We start from the raw sequence: 24,256 nt of genomic DNA, 5'->3' as shown, positions 1-24,256 counted from the left end.
CTGTATGGATTTACCTGAGTGATGACATGGATCCTGACAGGACCTTGAAGTGCTTATGCTTTTCCCTTTCCTCCTGTTGCCAGCCTGTGCAGCGCTCTCTTCCCGTGGACTCCCAGGCTAATGTAAAGTGCTAGCGACAGAGAGCCCACCATTGGCTGTCCCGACTGCCGAGACTGGCAGGTAGTGGCGACAGGGAAGGACCAGGACAGACGGACCTGTTTTGGTTTCAGTGCCGAGAGAACACCTGAAAGTCGTACGAAAACGAAAGGATTATAAAGTTGTTATCTGCGGTTTGGATTTCCCAAACGGATCAAAACGTTGCTAACGTTTAATGTTAGCTGGAAGTTTCCGAGTCGAGCAGTGATGTGGTAACGCGACTCCACCGGATCGACGGGAAGCTAACGTTAGCTGATGCTAACTTGGTAGATTAATCATTTCAGCAGAGCTCTGGAGACCTAACGTTGTTTTAGGATTTTAAAAACTCGTTTTAGTAGTTTTCGATAATGTAATATATATAGCTATGATATATTGTATAATGTTATCTACTTTTGTATGGAATAGAGCGTATCCCCAGACAACTGCCTGGCGTATTTAGCTAAGTTAGTATACGAAACTAGCAAGCGTTAGCCTCCTAGCTGGCTAGTAGCTAACGTAGGCTAGCCGTCGACTTTAAACTGACTTCAAGCCAAAGAATTCTGTTTCAAATTAGCTAACGCTAGCAAGGCTACAACTGTTTCCACGTCACCTAACTGTATCATCACATGTCTACCTGTTGTGAAATGTTTTTTATCAGCGCGATGAACTTTATTTTCGAGGATGGGCGATTGTTTTGACAGACAAAGATAAGACACTTTACTTCCAAATCTAGATATGCAATCATCGAATCACCAGCTTTCTTAATGCTAGCCTGCTAACGTTGACTTAGCCGGCCAAAGTTGGAATACTGCCCCCTGCTCACTTGATGTGGGTTTCCTTTTGAGGCCTTGAGGAAATTATCCCCTTTTTCACCGAGAAGACCCTTTTCACAGCCTTAATACATCCCAGCCCTGCATGGAATTTCTGTGTTAAATGACTCTGGATATTTGTGAAGATTGACGAGGTTGTAACATACAGTTGGAGTACCTGGACTTTGTTGACGTTTACTTGGCATCATAAAATAACGTGGATTATAAAGGCATTTGGAATAACGACATTCTTCAAAGGTGAGACAGTCGCAAGTGAATGTTAGACAACTTTACGCGATGGTTATAGGTTGGTGTTAGAAGTTACCGATCACATTTTCAGATGTGTTGACTGCGTTATAGTGGATAACACTGATTTGATTGTACCTGTTAAGTTATGGCGTACGCTGCTCCATAATCATACTTTATTCACTATTACAGGAGCCATAATTGCATAATCTTACTAGGCCAAACTCATCTACAGTTAATTTGCAAATGTAGTTATAATTACACTGATTTCATCTTAATTGAGTCACAAGTGACGGTGCCGTCAGTCTTCTGTCTTGCCAGATTTGCCTTCATGTTTCCCTTTTATTATCTTCGTCTCTCCTGAAGAAATACTCCTTGTTAAAGAGGTTTTAAGTTTAAGTATACAAGTGTCCTGCCTTCAGATCTTGGTTTGTCATCTTTACTTTTTGACGTATGTGATGCCTGTGCTAATTTACACTGGACCCACCATCTGTCACTCCTCTCCATGGATGCTGTGTGACCCTCCCCCTCATAAACATTGTTGAGCCTGAGTTGCTTGACTTCGATATGGAGCGTTGGTTTTATCTTCTTGCTTCTGATAAATGAGGTTAAGTTCGTCTTCTTCCACCAGAAATAGTGTGTGTGTGTGCCACCTAAAACACACCATTTGTAGTTAGAGTTGATTAAGGAAGGCGGGATGATTATTGTCTGCTTAATTCACGTGTAACAGGTATGGTCCAGCAAGTCTTGAACACAGTTGTTGGAAGATACAGTTAATTGTTGGTGCACTGAACCGAATATGGGTTTCTGAAAGCAAATGGCTTTTGGCATCTCAGGCGATGCAATGAATAAGATGAAGGAGTAGTTCTGGCTGCCACAAAGTTCCTTGTAGGTATGTTAAATCCAGCTCACATGATTCTTGGTTTTTTGTCTACCAGTCTGTCTACAGGACCTAAGCTCCTTGGTGTGGAGAATGGCTCTAATTCTCCAGACCTTCCTGCCCAGCTGTTGTAAGATGCAGTATTACTCTACAAGCTATAGATAACATAACTTTCTTAGTTACCTGTAATTGATGAATGGAGGTCAATTTGACTCAGGGAAAGTAACTTTATATTTCAGTAGTAGTTTTGGTAATCAGTAAACGGTTTCAGCTGATTTGGTTTAGTTTCCTCTTCCAATTTGTTAATGAACTTGTAATGGCCAGTGCTTAAGTGTCTAAAATGTATGCTGATTACATTTTTTTTCTCGGTTCCTTAGGTACATTTTTCAAATCATACTTAACATTTGCAAAACAGTAAGTGCATTTCTTGGAACAGTTAGTACAAACAGCACCAGGCAATAGAATACCCACAAAGGCTGCAACTTTCTCAAAATCCTTCTTTTATTTCTCAAAAGCAAATAGCCTATTTTTGTCAGTGTACATGTAAGTACCATCAGAGTGACAAGTCCTTGTGACATTGTTCACAAAACAAGATAGTCAGAATGCTTAGCAATATTGTCAATATAACATTGTACTCTCCAAGTATTTTCTGATGTAAACTATGGTTAGGATTTTGATGACAATGATTGAAAATGCACAAGGCTGCACTTTTTCTATATAGCATACCACCCATATTCCAAAAAAATGGGATGCTATATAAATAATAACAGGAGGCAATGAATTATAAATCCCTTTTTTCTTAATCTCAATTAAATACAATACAAAGACAAGATATTAAATGTTCAAACTGACAAACGCTATTGTTTTTCACAAATATACACTCATTCTGAATTTGATACCTGCAGTAAATTACAAAAAAAAGTTGTGACAAAGGTAACAAAAAGACTGCAAAGGTTTGTTAATGCTGCTAATGAAAGCTGACTGAAATAAGGTGGGAAAGTGTGGTCTGACCGATTTATCAGCTGAACATCGATATCGGCCAATATTGGCCTTGTTTACGGTCATCTGTCAAATAAGATGACATTCACTGATTGCTGTGGCCGATGTTATTCTGTTGTGTACCACCAACTTTGGGCAAGCTAAAAGCAGGGCTTGAAACTAATGCCCACAAACTTCGATTAATGAGCAGGTACAAGAAGAATACAAGGACTGTTTGTCTAATGGGCTCTGTGATCTCACTTTTATCTGAAGGAGAAAAAAAAATGTGAAAGAGTGCTAGCACTAGAGTGGCCTGCCTGCAGTCCAGACGTGTTAAAAATGTGTGGTTCATGTAGCGCGAAACACAGCAATGGAGATTCCAGACTAGGGGTGGGGGAAATTTCCGAATCTTAGATATATCGCAATTCGGACGTGGACGAATCTGAATCGATTCACAAACTTCCAAATTTCGATTATTTAAATCTGTTAATTAGAGTAATACAGAAGGTTCTAAATAATGCGGAACTAAGAAGCGCGGTACGTGTCATCTCTGGGACACTTTGGGATGTGCACCTGGAGCAGACACGCCGACATGCGCACAGAGGAAAACAAACATGGCTGACCGCCACCCACCTCGCCGTGAGATCCGAACAGCTCCTTCTAATTTCAAAGCAGACGTGTGGAAATACTTCGGCTTCTACAACGTTGACGGCGGAAGCGAACTGGACAAGAGCCACGTTATATGTAAAGTGTGTCGTGCTAAAATAAAATACTTTGGCAACACAACAAACATGAGAAGCCATGTAACTCGATTCCACCTGACGGAGGAGTCAGGGAGACGGCAGGCTGTTGTTGCTGCAGCAACTAGTGGCGCTACCGACCAGAGAACAATCGAGGAAGCAATTAGAAAGCTGCCACCCTCACCTGAAAAGGCGAAGCGAATTACGAAGGCCGTTGCGGCATTTATTGCCAAGGATTTGCGTCCTTATTCTGTCGTGGAAAATCAGGGATTTCGAGCACTGCTGCATACACTGGAGCCCAGATACACCATCCCATCCCGACGCTATTTCACAGACACTCTACAACCAAACCAAAACAGAAGTCATGGTCTTGCTGTTGAAGGCAGGTAGGATCGCAGTTACATGTGACGCGTGGACGTCTGTTGCCACCGAATCATTTGTTACTCTAACTATGCATTTTGTCTTGTGATTTAAGATACCTGTTGTTACCTTTGGTTCCATACGATGAAGTTGTAACTTTCCAGTTTGCACGCATTTCCATTTATATGTTTAATAAAATATAATGGAAATGAATTCAACTGTTTTTTATTACAAATGCACTGTTTTTAAAAATTGCAAGTGTTGACTGCTTATTCAGTGAGACAAAAAGAAATGTGTGTTGTGAAAAGTGCATCAATATACATAAATTAAAGATGCATCAATAATCGTTTTATAATCAAAGATTGCTCAAAGATTCCCACCCGTATTCCAGACTGATGAGCAACTGAGGTCGTATATCAAGCAAGAATTGGAAATAATTTTACTTTCAAAACTTCAACAATTAGTGTCCTCAGCTCCCAAACACTTACTGAGTGTTGTAAAAAGAAAAGGTGATGTAACACAGTGGTAAACATGCTCCTGTCCCAACTTTTTTTTGAAGGTGTTGCAGGCATTAAATTCAGAATGAGTGTATGTTTACAAAAAACAATAAAGTTATTAGTTTGAATATTAAATATCTCATTTTGTTCTCTCTTCAATCAAATATAGGTTGAGGATTTGAGAATTACTGCATTCCTTTTTTTATTTACATTTTACATAGCAGCCCAACTTTTTTGGAATTGAGTTTTGAATAAACTTTGACAGTACAAAGTTACAAAGTTGCACATTACTGTATTTGGAGATTTATTGCCAGAGATTGGAAAGGATTCACATTAAAGCCTTTACTGTTTGTACTGTAATATGTTGATGTACCATCTCATTGCAATACAAGAAAGAAAAAAAGACTAGACTCTTTTGCAGCACTGCATAGCACGAAGTTAAAAAAAGTAAATAAGGCACCCCTAAAGGCCCTGACACACCAAGCAGCCGCCGAAGAGCATCTGTGGCCCTCGCTGCTGTGGTGTGTCCCACACCGTTGGTGCTAGTTGGTACTGATTGGCTTTTTTGGCAACTGTTGAGCCCATTGGTGAATGAAATGACTCTGATTGTCAGTTCAGCTCAGCGCACGAGAAGAGAAACAGACGTGAGGAAAGTAAACAGAGCTAAAATCAAGAGAGAGTGAGATCAAAATAAACTTGTTACATAAGTTAAGATTATTATTCTTTAGTCATTGAGCTCTTTAGCAGTAACATTTTGTGATGGTTTGTGTTACTGTCTACTGGCTCATGGCAAATACACATTCTTTCAACGTCTGATTGTGTTGTCAGTATGCTAACTGGCTAACTAGCATCAAGACAGTTTCTCTTTTTGAATTACAATTACACACTACCGCCGTCTGTGGGTGTGGAGAGTTATTTCCTCTCCCTCAGGCGCAGAACGTACGTGATGGTTGGTCATTGGCTGTAGTCTTTGCGGTGTATTCATGTGCAACTTTTTGACTCAGACACAGTCAGGATAAGGAGATGTAAGAGGGGCTATGGCCAACACCAGTTCTCTGAAGTTGGTTTGGTGTGTCTGGGCGTTTTGGGGAATTACAGTGGTTGATGTAATGCTTTACAAATTCCACTTCATTAGTAAAAGTCAAGATTCACCAGGAAGAAATTCATCAATACAGGACACATTTACAAAATTAGTCAAATAGTAATGTATAGGAAATATGCTTGACAGATTATGACAGCTGGTTTAACCATTTTGCATGTAAAGACTGTGCAATGAACTAAATCTTAGATGATCTGATGGTTAAGACTATTCAGCAGAGAAACAGTGAAATGCATTTGATAGCTATGAAATGAGCAATAGATAATGTAGGAAACAGCAGATAGTTGTACAAAATCATTTGCATGAATGTGCAAGGATTTACAATTTGCTCAAGATTAAGAAACAGCTTTTATGACACGTGACCAGATGAGGTGGAGGTTGTACAAGTAGTAAAGAACTATAAACTACCTTGGAGGTGCTTTTTTAAACTTGCCCACTGTCTTCTGTTTTAACCCAGATCTGTCTGCTTTAAATCTTTTTACTTGAAATTTCAATAATGAGCCTAAGTTGCAGGAGATAAAACATCTTTTGGGTTTGAGATAAGACCTGAGACAGCAAACTACAGCCCCCTTTGTTATTCTCAATACACATACACATGAATTGCATTTACACAATTTAATGTTAAAACTTTCTAAGAAAGGAAAACCTGTGTTACACTGGACAATCTATTTAGCTCACTGTAAAGAGTCTAAATATTTTTACTGTCTTAATACTGAAATGTTTGAATTTACCACCTGTATGTATTGACACCTCTATGCTTTTCCATATCTCCTCTTGTGTTCACAATTCTTGTCTTCCTTCTAACTGAACTGTTTTCCTCTTTTGCTGTCTTCCTTGTACCCACTCTGTCCTTTCCTGGTTGTAGATGATGTGCGAAGTGATGCCCACCATCAGTGAGGCTGAAGGGCCTGGTGGGGGAGGCGGCAGTGGTCGTCGGGGCTCTGGCTCCCCTCTGCAGTCGGACTCAGAGGGTCACTTTGAGTCGCTGATGGTGTCCATGCTGGAGGAGAGGGATCGTCTTCTTGAAACTCTGAGAGAGACTCAGGAGAATCTGGGCTTGACTCAGGGCAAATTGCACGAAGTTAGCCATGAAAGGGACTCACTGCAGCGACAACTTAACACTGCTTTGCCACAGGTAAGTGAGAGAGACCTTTTTCATGTTTCAAGGAGCACTCAGCTGTAGAGTTTGATGATATGATGTGAACTGTGAGATGATGGAGATTTGTCAGCTGCAGCAGCTGCCCTGGACTAAGATGTTCCACGCTTTCATCTTGCAGAGGTCAAGACTCGCATTGTAGTGTCTATGCTGGTATTTCACATCATGAACACTGGTAATGTAAAAATGTCAGAGTGTTTAATGCTGTCAAAGAAAATAAGTACGCATTGCAATCTTATTTAAATAGAAAGATAACAGTGACCTGCAGAGCACCTGAATGGCTCCTTGCTGCACTGTAGCGGTGGGGGTAAAAAATCAATTAATGCATTGTGATGTGGATGTGGACGATTTTGCATCCATTCACAAATGTCAATAACTGATTGTCTTAATGTTAGTTAATAATGTGATGTTGATTGAATGAAAGAGGCCGAACTGAACTGCAAGGGCACTGTAGCAGGCAGGCAATATAAAGCGTGGACACACTAGAGTTATCTTTCCTAACTTAGTAATTTATCTTTACAGAAGGCAGCAGTTGCAAGCATGTTTTAATTTTTTTAATTTTTTTTTTTTTAATTTAAACATTTGCAAGATGAACAGTAAGTATATTGTCAGTGTTTTCTGTAGCAACACCCAGAGAGAACAGTAACGGAGCGAATGTAAACAAACAACAGCAGCTGACCATCAAACACTACAGTATTCAACAAATTAAACAAACTCTGGTGAAGAAAATAGCTCTGAAAATTAAAAGTCTAAAAGTAATTCACCTCAAAACCCTACGCCTACTCAGTGTCTTGACTTTCCCCAGAGCTAAAAGTGTAGCAGAGAGTTGGGCAAGGTTAAGGTGTTAGACGGTATGACTGTGGCTGATGCAAAGTATTAAGTTTTAGTTGAACATGCATCCAGTTTATTAAGTTAACACACTGGTTATTATTTTGACATTATAATGAATGAATTGGAGAACCATGGGATGTGCAGACTGTGAGCGCTCATAGCTACAGAGAAAGCGAAGAGGTCTGTAGATTGTGAGGGACCACTGCGTATAAATTGCAGAGCAGATCACACAGTGTTCTAACTCAAAGGATCTCTGCCTTGTGTTGTGTTAAACATCAGATGGTAAGAACTGATGTTGAACACACTTTTGGGATGCCAAGGCCTTTCTTTGCAGCTCTGTGTTGTACAGCCAGGAAAACTACATCTGTGTTAGGACTCTGATCCATTTAGCTGACACCTAATGTAGTTCAGAATAAATATATAAAGCTAAACATGTAAAAGTAAAGTGCTGTCATCACTAGCAGTCATGCAGGCTATTGGAGCTTGGTAAGAAATGATGACACTAGTTCTAATACGAGTACCCTTAATACAGATACCAATAGAGTACTTAATTTGCATTGTTTATATACTAAATCATTGGATTCCCATCATTTGAATGGTGTGGCATGTAGTATAGCCATGCTTTTTTATGGTTTGGCGGCATCTCAGCTTGTTAGTTAGCACGACCATGGGCCAATTGCACATTGAATTAAATAAAAAAAGTACTGTACATATATACATACTGTATATATTTTTTTCTAGATCCTGGTACAGAAAGTATTAAATGCAGGCATCTCTAGAGTGGAGCCTCAGTACTACTTGGTACTGGGTTATTTTAGTTGATAACTTAAAGGTGTCAAATACTGATACCCTTTCAAACTGTCACTATTAATTAATTCTCAAATGTTCATACATACAGTTAATACAGATACAGTTAATAGTAATGGCCTAGTAATGGCCTCATTCACTAACCCTTTGTAAATAGAAATTTCTTCTTAAACCCCACTAACACAGTTTTCACATTCTGACATTTAGCAATGTTTTCTTATTTGGGATTTGTTGTCAGGTTAGCACAAAATCTTCACACACAAGATTTATACACATATATGCACATTTAATGCTGACATGTCTGTGCAGAATAATTGGTTATTACGTTTTTGTTAATTTTACAGTTGTATAATATAACATGTAAATTACTAGGGCTGACCCAAAAAATTCGATGGCACAGGATTCGATTGTGAAAAAAAAAATTTGAATACTCAGCCTTTGTTTCTCCCGTTTTTGGGGGGACCTTGAACGCAACACCATTTCTGACAAGGAAATAGAAAGCCCGACGTGCAGTGAATAGAGACCTATTATCCTGCTTGAACACAGACAGCTAAATTCTTTCAACAATGTGACTCAAAATAATGATAAAATAGATTTTATTGATGTAAAATAATATGCTGATGGTGACATTTTCCACCGGTCCGCTGCGCTCTGAGTCTGGTGTCAGTGACACATGCTGCTCTGAGTCGTGCATCTGTCTGCTTGCGCTGCAGTGCGCGCAGAGGGTTTTAATTTTTAGTGTTAAATCAAAAGTTAAACACTACTTATCAGCAACCAGAAGTGTTTTTTTGTTTGTGAATATTTTTATCTTAATTCTAGGGTTGCAAGAAACTACCTTTTCACCATAATTTGTAAGTTACTAACTTATTTGGACTTTTTTTTCGCTCAGCACCTTTATTCAGGCTAAAGATATAATGGCTGTCATCCTGTAGACAACCAAATGTTTAGGTTTTTTTAAAATTTGCATTTATTTCTTTAAGGAATTAAAGTATACCCAAGTGGCTACTATAGACAAGTCTTGTAATTCTAGCAGATTTTGTGCAGCGCATCCCAGAAGCTAAAAATACACGCCTTGTCTATTTTGACAGAACCACGACATGTTGCACAGTGCAGTTCAAGTTTTCCTGCTAACAGGCACTGTTTGTGAAATAGAGATAAAACATAATAATGAGGATGAATGTATATTTAATGAATAAAACACAGCCAGAAAGCTTTGGTCCATATTTTTTGTAACTGGACTTTTAATGGTATCAACTATGTCTGTAGGGTAGAGCACGTCTAAGTAGGAAATAATACAAAAACACAATTAAAACAGACAAAGAAAGAAAACATTTAACTATGTACCTTGCTTACTTACATTAGAAGCACAAATATCATGGAAAATGACCAAATCAACAAAATCGTCTAACAAAACAACAAAATTAACAAAATTGTACAGGTTAAACGTTCCACCTTTTAAATGCTTCCAGTGTGGTATGATGGCAAACAGAACAAAACTGGGTTGGAGCCAATGGCAACCAGAATGTGGCACAGCTGAGCTCGATGACATTGAGTGATGAGGCAGCAGTCAATGACTGTATAAAACCGTCAAAGCAGTTTTTTCAACAATTGTGGATCACAGCAACCACAAGAGGTCCTTGAGCATACAGTCATAAATGCGCACACAACATGTTAGGCTGATTGGTCTGGTAGTTTGTGAGATTTGTTGTGGACAGATCAATACACTCACTTGCACACTTACTCCGGGCAGAGATTAAAAAAAAAGAAAGTACAAGCATAATTGAAATTCTTTCAACCGCAACATAAGAAATTTCTCTTCAGACCTTTTTTTCCCTTCTGCTACAAAATGCTTATAGCGGTGCCTGTCTTGTTATCATTTGATCATGGTTTGAAACATCTGTCTTGAAGCCAGTGAAATAGGTAATCAATTATCATAAATCTATTTCTACACTCTGTATTTATCTTCTTTTCCTTGTGTGTATCCTACAAGTATTTGAGGCTAGCGAGTGAGTGAGTGAGTGAGTGAGTGAGTGTGTGTGTGTGTGTGTGTGTGTGTGTGTGTGTGTGTGTGTGTGTGTGTGTGTGTGTGTGTGTGTGTGTGTGTGTGTTTTCACTTAATTACACTTATCAATTATTTACACTGTCTTTTGAGTTTGTCATTACTGACAGCATTAAAATTGAAAATGTCTTGTTTTTAATGTTTTGGTTGTCTATTGCTGGGGAAAATCTACCTCTACCAGCTTTGCTCTCTTGTTTTCATCCCTTATGAATGAAAGATTGATGAATGCATTCACATTTTAAACTTGATTCTTTCTCAACCACTAACTTTTAATTTGTAGACTTGATTGAACATTGGATGGAAGGTGAATTGGTGGTGGTAATGGCACTTTTTGAAGAGTATTTCAATGAAACATATATTGAAAAATTGAAAAACTAGAGGGGCACAACAAGATCAGCAATTACCCCAAATATCAGCCTGATGACTGCATTGGGATACATTCCTAGCAACCTTAACAGGAATGAAATTGGTGCAATCTTAACCTGTTGTGTTGGAGAGAGTCTAGGTCTTCATGCTGTAGTAGGCAGGTAAAGGAGAGGTGCAATTTTCTCTCTCTGTTCCCTCCCTCCTGGTGTGAGTACCCTTCCACTGGAATGCACAAACATTCCAGGGCAGCTTGCTCACACGTCAACAGCTTTGTCAAACTCCAAAGGTGCCCTGTCGGATGGTGCTGATTTGCTATTTTTATTTTCTTGTTGTTTTTGTTATGTGTTCTGTGTGTAGGCCAAAGAGGTCTAAAGCTTCCAAAGTCAAATGTCATATTGCGCATAGCTCATTGACACCAGTTTTAAAGTGTGCACATATAGATTTCTTTTATAGTCCAGTTTTGGGGCCCACGTGTTGTGGCAAAGTCAGTTTCTGTGCTTCTGTGTCAGCCAAGGCTTATAATAGTTTTGCTTGAAGTGGGCTTCTTTGGGTGTGTATTGGTAGTGAATTTCCTGCTGTTTTCTACAACTGCTGTAAAGATTGTTGAGGCCGTAAAAGAGAGAAATGGTAGTAATTAGGCTACATGACTACTTGTTGCTCCATTCATATGTTTTCCATACACATTTTACCAGTTCAACTGGCAATCATCTAGCAGCATTCTAGGCAACTGCTGTCCTCTCCTACTCGCTTTGCAGTAAAGTAAACGTCAAGAAAAGTACCAGCCAAAACCTTACTCATTAAATATTCTAATGTTCCTTATTTGTCTGTTATTAGCCATATTCAGTGTGAGAGAGATGAAGGAACTGTCTGAGGCATAACAAACTTTTTTGCATAGGGGTGTGATTGACCATCAGTAATGGGCATTGTTATGTCAGTGTTTTGTTGTTTTTAGTATTGTAGTGACTGGTGCAGAGAGTAGACTTTGTTTTTTTTTTTGTTTTTTTGACGGCCAACATTGTCGTTAATATTCCAGAATTCTGGCCATGTAGAGCAACTGCTGGCCATATGTTTTAAATAGCCATATAATGGTCTACATTTAAACTTCTTAAACTATCTTGAAGATAAGCTAAATTAGGAAAGCATCCTATTGAACAGAGGGACTAATCACAGGCTTAGTGGCAGAGGCAAAGGAGGAAAAGGGGCTTGGTGAGCCCAGATATGTCAGTTGTTGTGTAGCTCCCTGTCAGCAGTCGCCTGGCCATTCAAATCAGAGGCATAATTCACCACACTGCTTATCAAGCCATGCTGCTCCTCTGCTCTGTTCCAATAAATTGTGGAGCTCTGTGTCTGTCTGCTTTGTGTGTGTGTGTATACATGTATGTCTTTGTTTTTATGTCTGCTCGTCTCGCTCTCTGTTTAGACCCAACTGACAAATACGTGGAAGCATGGGGTGCATATTTTATCATTTATCATAATCAGATCATTTATAATATATCTAATATAGCCTTTATATCATTAATGATAAATTATCAGTGTGTTTTCCTGACAGATTTGCTCGCAGAAAAAAAAACAGATGCTGAAACTATTGCTGCAGATTGCGAGCCGCCCGCAGAGCTCTGGGCCGGGGCTGGTGAACCCTAAACTTTGGTACGGCTTGGTGAACCACCAAACCCGTAACTTACCATCTGGGTCATGGTGATGGAGTGAGGTGTATTTCTGGTCTGTTCTACCAAGAGACCAATGGTGTATTGGAGGTCTTCCTGGAGAAGGTGATCCATTATGCAATTGCCTAACTACACCAATCACACTAAGATAAAAACTGTGACTGCGGTGGATGTGGCGTATGCTCTAAAGAGGAAGGGATGTGCTCTGTACAGCTTCAGAGGATAAATAAATCTGTTGGTAATTAATATCTCATGTGCATGATATGAGTTTTTATTTAGGTTGTCTTGGCAACTTATGTTATAGGTCACTCAATATGAGGCTACTTAATACACCATTAATGAACATATTTCTTCATTTCTGTATTCTTTATGCAAATTTCTCACTGGGCATTTTGGCCGTTGACATTTTCATCTTCCGGACAACAACAGGTGATACTGGCCAAAAGCCAGTACACCATACCCCATACATACACCAGCTAACATAAACTCTGGTCTGGTTAGGGCTTCTGCCTTTGGGTGCAGTTATACATGGCAATATTAAAATAAAAGTATCTAAGAGGGTTTTTTTTTTTTTTTTTTTTTTTAAATCAAACATGAACTAAATGGTAAATTACATTCAGACTAATCAGACAGAAAAGCTCCACTGATACCCCACTACCCTGATCGATATTACAGACTACTAATAAATATTTGATGGGGTGATTTGTAATAGTGGGACATCCTTTGTCGGTGGCTGCATAGTTTTATTGTTTTTCTGCATACAAAATTGCTGCTTGTTGTATAGTCCAGCAGCTTACTGTGGACCTAACATTGTAAACTTTGGATGTCATGTCCTAGAGACTACTGTTCCAAAAGGTTAATGTTTTGTACTAAAGGGTCTTATCAAGCATTAAGACCAAATAGCGCAAGGGGCTGTCGCTTCAGGTACAGGTGAGATGATGAAATACAGTCCAGCACGACTGGTTTTATTAATGGATCCTATGGCTCATCTCTGTTCTGGTCCTGCAGCTGTGGAGTCCTGACTGAAGTTAGGACCTCAGAATCACTGCTTATCATATACTATGGCCTGAAAATCTTTATCAGACACCACGTTGACACCCAGCAAACTAACATAATTTTGAAAAGGGGGAAAAACCTCAGGCATTTGTACTGCTGCATCCTCTTTAGGAGGAATGCACTTGCAGTGTTGGAGGACATCTCACTCTTGTCCTTATAGTGTTTTAAGGCACTCATTTCAAGTTGATTTTGACGAAAGCATCTGCAGTGTTTTGTGATGCAAAGATCATGAGATTGGGGCCTTATTAGTTACCCAAACACCGTAAAGCAGTTTAAAAGACTACAAGAAGCAATTTTACAACTTTGGAAAGTTATCAAAGTGTCAATTATCTTATCCTCTGTCTCCACAGTGACGAAATACACAGCAGAATAACATTCAAGATATAACGTGATTGAGGATTATGTGCTTGCATGTATTTGAATGGCCAATTGCTTTGTCTGCAAATCTTTTTCATTTTAAATGAAAGTCAAGATAGGAAGTTCTTCAGCCCTTGAGCCTCTAACATTAAATTTGCCTCATGAGAAGACTAGCTATTGTGCAAGATGAGAAACTGCTGCATGCAGTAAGAACCAAAAGAGGAAGAAAATAGAGGTAGAGACCTCAGTATCGGGGGTGTTGTTTTGGTAACTATTTAGTGTGTTAGGCAAAAAAGACTTCTTTTTGGCAAAAGTCCAAATCTAAACTTGCTGTTTTATAATTTATAAACAAAGTCATATGTGCAACTTTTCGTGATATTTCGCTCCTTATTTTAAGGGGCCAATTGACCGCAGTGACCAAATTCTATATTCTGGTCAGTGGCACAATGGCATGAATTGAGAGTGCACAGTGGTAAGACAGAGTGACAAAGACTGACTTGTTCCACACAGTGACATGAAAGTGACAGAGTGCAAGTGTTGCCTTTTGCCAAATGTGAACTGAATTAGTAACCTAAAGGAAGGCGACACAAGACAGTGGAGTGAAGGCTATGTTCCTATACAAGCTTTACAAACAGTCCTTAAATCTGTACAGGATTTCTGTCTGTGAAATTCTGTCCTGCAGTAACGCATGATGTTGTGTTCGAGAAGCTGATTAGATTAAGAATGCGGTCACCATGTGGCTTACTGCAGTTTCATTTCATACGGTCCCCTCTTGATACATCTAGATCACTATACGGTCTTAAAACTGTTGTCTGTGGTAAACCAAATTCTAATGGAGTGGTACAGGAATGTGCCCTTCAGCCCAGAAATTAGTTAACATTTTAGCACTCCCAGTTCCCATATCTCAAGTCTCAGTCAGTGGATTTTTTTGAATGGGTTTTTGGTTAGATGCTTGAAAAAAGGTCTGTGGTTAACATAAGCTCAAGAGACTTTCACATTTTGTTCTACAACATAAAATACATAAGTAAATACCCCACTTATAAATTTAGAATCCTTCACTTGCCTTTAAAAAGCTAATAGGTAGCTAAATGAGACTACAGAGCATCATCTCCCCAAACATGGCTTTACATTCTTGTTGTGATGGTAATGTTAAAGTTATGCGACCACAGTGTAGTTTTTTCATAGCCTAATGTTAGCTTTTTACTTTTGTCTATTGCATTTATGCTTCAAAAATCACAAAAGTGGTGTTTATTTGTGAAAATTATCTTGCTGAACAAAACTTGTGAGTATCATAAACTTGTATGATTTGTTATTGTTTGTTTTCTGTAGTAATCTAAAATCCAGTGGAAAAATCCCTTTGGCTTTTTGTCAAGGGAACAAGGGCAACACTAACTTAAGTGTTGGCCCACAAAGAAGTCATCCCTGCAGCACTCCATAGCCCCTTTTCCACAGCAGGAGCCTTTATCAATTATCCGGAATTTTGAATAACCACTGTGTGTTTCCACCGAAATTACCCGGGTAAAAAAAACTTTCCCCCAACCCCAAAGTTACCCTGGGAAAAGTACCTAGTAGGGGGGTAGGACTTTTCAGATTACCTGGAATTCTTGAGGGGCGGGGCTGTGTGCCGAAGAACACTGATCGGTGGAGCACACGCTTACAGCGTTCCGCACTTTCTGGTACGAGCAGCCGTCGCAAGCTTTATTTCATTTGTACAAGCTTCCCTTCCTTTGTTTTTTGATCAAGGATGGGTACCGAAACCCGGTACTAAATTAGCCGCGGAGCTAAATTATTGAGGACCGTAGTATTGATAAGTGCTAATGGCATCGGTTCTTTTGTGCCGGCGCTGATCTCCTCTTCACACATCTACACATACACACCGATGCGACACAGTAACCAGTGAACAGCCGAGCGGCCGCAGTACAAACAAAGTGAAGACAACTCGAAAATGACTCGATTTGACTGCAGCTACTCTCGTTACTGTAAGTGACATTAAACCTTAGATAGTAAGAAGCCAGGACTTTATCAATACACGTGTTCAGCAAGCATGAACATGTAAACATGCAGACAGCAGTATTCAATATGCTCCGTCCACAGTCTCTCAACCACCGACACTAACGTTATGTTTTACACAAGGACAGCACGCTAGTTCAGCTGATAGCGAATTGTTACTAATAAGCTCAAATGACAGCTGTCTATATGCAGACTAACTTAGTTTGACACTTACCTTAAAATACTTTTAAACTTAGCTGCTGGCTGAGACAAACAGCTGCTCCTCTCTATACCAGCATGTAACCAGCCAAGCTGGCGGAGTCAAATACAGGGCACACGCCGAATCATCTACATCATCACGCTAATTTAAATACATTTTCTGGAACTTGAGGTGCGGTGGAAATGCAAACCACACAGATTGCTTCTTCTCCAGAGCCTTTGTGCTCCACTGTGTCTGTGCCTGGATAGTGTGACGTGTGGTTGTGCTGCTGCCGTGGTCCTGCCAGATGCCTCCTACTGCTGCTGTTATCATTAGTCATACTTTTACTGTTATTATCAATCAATTCAATTCAATTTTATTTATAAAGCCCAATATCACAAATCACAATTTGCCTCACAGGGCTTTACAGCATACGACATCCCTCTGTCCTTATACACATATGATTATTGTCACATATGTATACTATCAGATATTAATATATACTTTCAACATATTGTACCACAGTAGCCAGAACTATAACAATAATATTATTACTTTCATTAATGTTGTTGTAAGCTACTGTCATTACCGTCTGTCCTGCGTCTCTGTCTCTGTCTTTCCTCAGTTGCTCTTCCTGAAGTTTCTACCGCGTTTTTTCCCCATTAAAGGGTTTTTTTGGGGGAGTTTTTCCTTATCCGCTGTGAGGGTCCTAAGGACAGAGGGATGTCGTATGCTGTAAAGCCCTGTGAGGCAAACTGTGATTTGTGATATTGGGCTTTGTAAATAAAATTGAATTGAATTGAATTACCAGGAATTTTTTTACCCAGGTAAACAAATTCCTGATAATAGAAGTTCCTGGAAATGTTGGTGGAAAAGGGGCTAATAGATCACTGTGATTACACACATGTAGTCAGTAAGCATAAAGTTATACTTTCAGTGTGTTAATTCCAAGGAGAAATTATTGAGCCTTACGCTGTGCTATTAATTAGTGTGTCCCCTGTATTTCAAGAACCTTCTGTTTTTTCCATCGACATGTGAAGTATCTTTCTGCTAGCTCATAGAAGAGGACAGTGCCAAATTATTCTCCTCAGTTTTCTCATTACCTGCCTTGTCAGAATGTAGACATGTTGCACATGTTATAATGGTGTTGTCCAAATGTCCAAAATGCAATTAAGGCTTCTTGATCTCTTCGGCTCACTGTGGCTGTAACTTGTTGGACTACAGAAACATGTAGCTACATTTTAGTTTTAAAACACATAACTATTGCTACATTTATGCGTAGCTTCCAACCTACGCCAGTGTTTCTGAACCACTAAGACAGAGACCTTTGAAAATGCTGTTGACCCCGTTTTAGTTTGAAACCTCCAGGTTTGTGTTTTAGTCTGGATGGGCAGGAACAGAGATTTTTTAAAGTGATGTGGATGTGGCTTCACATCTGGTTCACACTGCCTGTGTGAGCAGTGCTTGATGGCTACCTCACTGAACTGCTGCGGCTTGCACATGTTCAGTGTTCACACACCCGTTGCTGCTGCAGAGCTACTGCAGAGCTACTGCAGAGCTGCCTGCTGCCATAACCACCGTGTTTCCACAATAAAAAGCTGGTAGTCCACTCATTTATGGAACTGACTCTGACTCTGTTGACAGAGGGCTTTTATTTTAAAACGGAAACAGGAAAGGTTGGGTTAAAAATACAATTTTTCATGTCTATGATGGATACAGACAACTGTAGTGAAAGGGAGTATAATATGATTATTAGAAGACCATTTTCACTGTCCATTTTTGCTGAAAACTGTGCGTCACAGAAAATAATAGTGAGATTCCTATTCTCTAGATGTGCTGCAGCTGATGCTCATGTGGTCAGTGTTGTTGTTCTAACCTGTTAACCTGGGCACTGGAAAAAAATACAAGAGGTTCCACGATGCACATGCGCTGCTCACACAGGCAGTGTGCCCTGGGCCTAAGAGAATGGCCAGCCTATAATGCTCTTCCTTTGTCACACTGAAAAGTAATTAAGCAAACTACTTACATGGTAAATAAGTTGTTTCTTATACTAATTATGTATAATTGTGGAGTGGAGTGAACTCAAATCATTTAATGTTGTTTGATGGTTTAAGTGTTGCGAGGAAGTTGGGAAGACATAATTTACAATACATTCAGGACATTCATTTATGCAGATGCAGCATTTATGAAAGGAGCAAGAGATGGTGCAAACTAGCATTCAGTCAGCTGCATTAAATTAACTTTGTGTGTGTGTGTGTGTGTGTGCAGCAGGCTAAGCAGCTCTGAATAGGAGCCATTGTGGCGTCTAATTAGTTTTTGACGGTGAGTCCTCCTCTAGGAGAACAGATGCCCGCTGCACAGTGTCAGATTTCAGCACACGCTATAAGCTTTTAAGAACGGCTAAAGTCATTATGTAGGAGGTAGGCCTATTGGTTCCGATCTCGGTTCCAAATACAGCACAGTCTGATGATGCTGGAAAGAAAAAGAGCTTATTCTTAGCCCTATTCATCAGTTGCTGTGCTCTGATATGTTTCCAAATTTTGAGATTTTAAATAATATACTGGTACTTTCTAGCAAGACAAGTCAAAAACAATATATTGAGTAAGTTAGTGTTATGAAGGAAAATTAAATAATGTCTATGTGTACTTTAGAACAGCTGCAGCTCTATGGTAGAACAAACAGTATCCAGCAGCAGCCTGTAGGGGTGGTAGACATGGCATTAAAAAGCCCACAAACTTAGATTTAGCCTCACCAAGCATGTTGTCAATTGGAGTTGGTTTTACATTCTTGTCCCTACTATTGACATAACAGAAAGGAGCCTCACTGTTTCCTTATCTCCTTTCCTTTTCCAGCACTGCCAGACCTGCAGTGAAGTCTGTTCTTCTCTTGCAGTTTTTGTTACTTATCTGCCTACAAATTTTAACAATATACAGAATATAGGAAATATGATATATCTTTTGCCCATATTGTCTTCTCTTGTACATATCGGAACATCAATTATCTTAGTTTTGGCCATTTAAAGGGGCAAAAAGCAAAATCGTTTCACCGCTAGGTTTGCTGTTGTGCACTGCCTGTGGACCAAAACAAAGTGTGTCACGAGCCACACCTCCCTCTACCTCTGCTCTCCACCACCCACCCCACTCGCCTCATCTGTGCAGCTCAGATGGGCTCACGGCTCCAGCTCACGGAGAAGAGTAGGGATGTTAGCGTTAGTTCCTGGAGTTAGCACTAGAGCTACTACGGCTACAGGAATAGCTTGCAGCTATGGAGCGCTTCTACCAGCTCTTCTAGTCACTGAGCCTCGCCTCCATCTCAGCAAATATATTACATTTATTACAGGTACCATCATCATTGAAGTAGGCAGGGGAATAGCTAAACACAGCCGCCCGGCTGCCTGCCGGGCTACATTTTACAATGCTAATTGCAAATGTTAGCTGGGCTACTCACCTCACACAACCGTAATGCCTGACCCATTGCTGGGACCGAGCCGCTAATAACTCAAGCTCCGGACATTAACTCATGCTACAATTGTAACATTAAATTAAATTGAATCGACATAGCGACATGTGCCTAACGTTACCGTAACACTAATTAAAACAGACATTTGACTTTATGTTGTACCTGTCCAAGAGAAGAAGAAGAGTTAGCTCCGAGTCAGATTGTAGCCCCTTTAGCTCTCGCAGTGCTCTCCACCTTGGAAATGCAAGGCCAATGTTAATCCGAGTCCTGTCCCTTTTCTTATCTGACAACTTCTTCGCCAACAACCGTTGTTTCTTAAGAGGTAATGTCGGATCCTGGTCATCTTCAGGTGGACATTTTGTTCCGCCACAGCTGCTACTGAACCTACAGTAATTTCTGTTGGAAATGTGAAAGTGAAAGGACTTCAAATTTTGTATGGTCAGAGGACAATTTTGAGCAGCTTGTCAGCAAACCTTAATTAGAAACCTTTTTTTTTATCATAATAGGACTTCTTTGGTGGCTTCTTTTTGTTTTATTTGAATGTTACTGGCTAAATATTTTTTAACTAACCTTTCGCGATTGAGTTTGACATCCAGGATAAATCCTTCAAACACATATTGTAGACCCCTCCCCTCTGTCTGTTTCTCTCTGAAATCGCTTTTTGTGTTTCCAAAAATTTGATAATATTTCTTGAGGGAGTACAGTTAGTTAGAGTGTGTGCTCCATGCTTGCTCAGACAGCTTGATGGACCATCAGAAAGGGGCAAGGCTCAGCAAAGGATCAATCAATCATTGACTATTCATAATAAAAACAGCTTTCAGTGCCATTTGTGTGTATGAATTAAACTAAATATGAAACTGGAAGTTTTTTTTAAGTCACCTGTTTCGTGGTATTTAAACAGCAATTCATGGATGATCCTTAAGTGAGCCCCCAGCAGTTAAATTTGAGGGCTGGAATGTGAGCTAACCATTCTCCTCCTCCTCGGATGAAACTATGTAAGAAGGGGCCGCTGGGTCTGGGGTGAATGTTGGTTAAATATCCAACTTAATACTAACTTCCCTGAGGTGCAGCGGGCGTGGCTGACCTGACCGCAGTGCTTACACGACGCTGCTGTTGGCGCTGTGATGCTGTCTCATCTGTCCATGCATTGCCAGTGTCCACTTTGCATGCTGCAACGTTATCGATTAGAAAGTTGTTTTTCACTAAGTGAGAAAATGGACATGGAGTTGACAGCGTGTGAAAAGTCAGTTGGTCAGTGCATGAGAGTTGGCATCAGTACCCAGTTACATGCATCAGTACATTTAGAGCTGACAATAACATGCATATCTGTGGATTGTATTGTGACTACATGACTAAAATATGTGTATAATTTTAGCAGACACTTGAAAAAATGACATAAAATATGAAACAAGATTAAGAAAAAAAAAGTTTCATTTTTCTATATATAAATGAGTTGCCCATGTCCCTATGTGATGTATGCAAGCTACATTCACAAGAGGAAAAAATTAATTGCTGTGTTAAAATATTACTTATTTATGCCATTTCAGCACTGACATTTTCCTTGACTCGCTCCCGATCAGGCAGATTTCATAAATACATTATGATAAAGAAATTGTCTTAGTGTCACAGAGGTGCTGGGATATTCCTCTTTGGGAAACTGAATGCCGAAAATGACCGTAGAGTTATCCCTGAAAAGCTTTTGTGTGTTCGTCTGTGTTTTGGTACACTGTTCCTTTAATAGGTTGGCACACATATTCGTGTACCCCCCCCTTAATCCCCTCCCCTGTTCTGAGGCTTATAGAGCAGCTCAGTCCACTTCTAACCAGCATCTACACTCACTGAGCCATACACCAGTTTACCCTGCTGCAGGGAGAAACGGGATCAGGCTTTAATGCCCGTGGCTGCATTCGCATGTATGCAAGCTTACCACATTACTATATTTGATCTGAATATTGAATTTTTTTGTATAGGTTTTGGGAAATTAACACTCAAATTTGAAGCTTGATGTCCACACCCTTCTCAACTATGGAAAATGTGGCCAAAATGAATGACGACAATAATATAATGATAGAAATGTTATTGGTATTGGGCTATTGTATTGAATTGCTCCATACTGGTCTACACATTAATATGTTCACCTTGTGTATGTATTAGGAATGGGCATGAGTAATTGATTCCTCGATCACCCTCCGGTTGTGAGAACTTGGGGTCAATTTCTCTGCATAATTATGCTGGGTTTACTAGCCAGGCTGTGAGCATCTTTTGGGTACTTCACCATGGCTTGATTTCCTACACTGAAATCATTAAACTGCATTTCCAAAATACAAGTCTACATGCAAGTACCAAACTCTCCCATTTGTTCTTAACATAGTATGATATTTTGTATAAATTATGAATTAAGGAATATTAGGAGGAAATAATAGGGTCATACATGGTGTTGAGAGGCATAGAGAAATCTTAAGGTTGCTGTACAAATCAACCTCAGTGTCTGCTCTGGAATGTAGGAAGTAACGCACTCTGTAATTACCCATTGGCCTGCCCCTCATCATCTCTCATTGGCTAGCAGACCTTGGACATAGCCAATAGAAAAATCCCACTTACTCCTTCAGTGAGGCAGAATCTGTGCCAAAAACTCTGAGGCTGGAGTGAAGGGAAGAGAGAATAGTTGCGGTAGTGACTGAAAAGAACGATCAGTTCCAGCACCCCCCCCCCAAAAAAAAAAAAAAAACCCTCTCGGCCCCCGCACACATACACACATCTTCCACCCTCGGAGACGTAGCAAGAAGGCCTCGCTACTCAGGGTGCCTGTGCTAGTTTTGCATGGCAAAAAATCGGGATGGCACATTCTTTAGGTCCAACCATGCATGTAATCCCTAAAAGGAGATGTGTGTGTGTGTGAGTGCACAACTGCATTTGGTTGAAGAGAACCTGAGAGATGTGAGGTTAGGTATATTACAACAAGCCTGCTCTGACAATGGCAGTATATTGTATTCTACTATTTCTCGTGTAGTTTTAGGTGTTTGACAGAAATGTCTCTGATGATATTTCACCATCTTTCTTTTCTCTTTTTCCATTTTGGCATCAAACCATGTTGCTGTATGTTTCATATGCTCTGATTTATGGACCAGACACCCCAAACTGACATCCAAAAATGAAAGCCAACTGCTCTTAGTTTTAATTATGAAGATCTATTGCTAGCTCGTCACAATCTCGTTGTCGTCGTGGAAAAAAAGGTCATTGAAAAAAAAAATTCTTCTATTTTTCCTCAACAAAATTAACACTGATGAACACACCGCAAAGACCACAGACAACGGCCAATCAGAATTAACAGATTAACAAAACAATCCAACGTTGAAAGAACAAAGTATATTTCAGTGTTTCCCACGGGAGTTTTGGAGACTATGAGGAGGGTGGGTGTCTTAACCCTGTAGGGGGGTTTGGGGGCATGCTCCCCCAAGAGAAAATTTTGTATGTATTTGATTTAAAGGCATTAGTGGTTTAACATTTCACTAATCAAAAGAAAAATGACTCACATACTGATCTGCCTCTGGAGGGCTATTTTATTATTTTAAATCGTGCAGACAAAATATCCTTTTAAAACTCTCTCTCTCTCACACACTCACAGTTACAGACACGCAAAACAATATAAAATACGCAATACGAAAAGAAAACAAAAGGTAAGACTCAAATTAATTACACACAAACAGACACAAATTACTGCTTTCCCCCTTCCCTCCCTCCCTCACAATTTGCAAGTACGGCACCCTGTATTAGAGCATTTATTTTTACGCGGCTTCGAAACCAACCAGCCCACTGAATCCGTTGCATGCGCGATCCGGCCGAGGTGCGGGTGCTGGTGTTAGTCAGATGGATTTCATTAACCAAAAGGCTCCATCATCACCGACGCAGATTCAACATGCTGAATTGGCTCAAAAAATAAAAAGCTGTCGGGCTGACGGGGTGACAGGCCGTCAAAGAGGCAGTCAGTAGGGTTACAGACATTGATTGATGGCCGACTCTTAGCTTGGTGTGTTAGGGCTTTTAAGTAATTGTGGTCTGCATCGCTCGACAGTGCGAGCGTTTCACTCTTCACTTGTGACTAAAAATAGGTATGTGCGAACTGTAAAAAATATTTAGGGGCACCTGTGCGCATAAAACAAGCAACCGAAGCAGCCTATATTTTTGTCAATAAAAAAATATGATAATTTAACCGCAAATGTTGGAAGAACTCCAGCCGCCTTCCCTCTTCCCTCTTCCCGTGTGACACGGTTATGGGCAGTTTTCCAAGCCACTGTCGGCACAATGAATATAAGTCCCACTGTCGGCAGCGTGGAAATAAGTGTGGAGGAGACGGACCGGGTTAAGCGTTAGATCTCCAGGGAAGCCTGCTCCGTTCTCCCCGCAGTTAGGGACCGTTCGCCACGGTACCGCTGCTGGGCAGGGTGGAAATAAGTCATGCAGAGTTTCAGAGGACCTGGAGAATGTTTTAGGATAGTAATAACATTATATAAGATAATCATATTGCAAAGATAATATATATATAAGATAATAACATTAAAGACAAAATTA

The 24,256-nt window shown here is 40.0% G+C and overlaps 1 protein-coding gene across 9 annotated transcripts in view; it reads left to right on the top strand.

The window, feature by feature from the left end:
• The first annotated feature begins 250 nt into the window (after positions 1–250).
• The window catches only part of LOC125904981 (liprin-alpha-1-like), a 102,494-nt gene continuing 78,488 nt past the window's right edge, over positions 251–24,256 (top strand). For 5 of the 9 annotated variants that reach the window (XM_049602741.1, XM_049602725.1, XM_049602716.1 and 2 more), the window contains exons 1-2: positions 252–1,202; positions 6,610–6,879. In XM_049602741.1, the coding sequence (XP_049458698.1) occupies positions 6,610–6,879 (270 nt within the window). In that variant the 5' untranslated portion in view covers positions 252–1,202. Of the gene's footprint in view, positions 1,203–6,609; positions 6,880–24,256 lie in introns of all 9 variants that reach the window. The other 4 variants (XM_049602764.1, XM_049602760.1, XM_049602752.1 and 1 more) reach the window with 2 other exon arrangements.

Source organism: Epinephelus fuscoguttatus, linkage group LG2 (genome assembly GCF_011397635.1).
Source record: "Epinephelus fuscoguttatus linkage group LG2, E.fuscoguttatus.final_Chr_v1".
Lineage (NCBI taxonomy): Eukaryota > Metazoa > Chordata > Actinopteri > Perciformes > Serranidae > Epinephelus > Epinephelus fuscoguttatus.
Note: the sequence above shows the minus strand (reverse complement) of the source record. Positions and strands in the feature narration are given on the sequence as shown.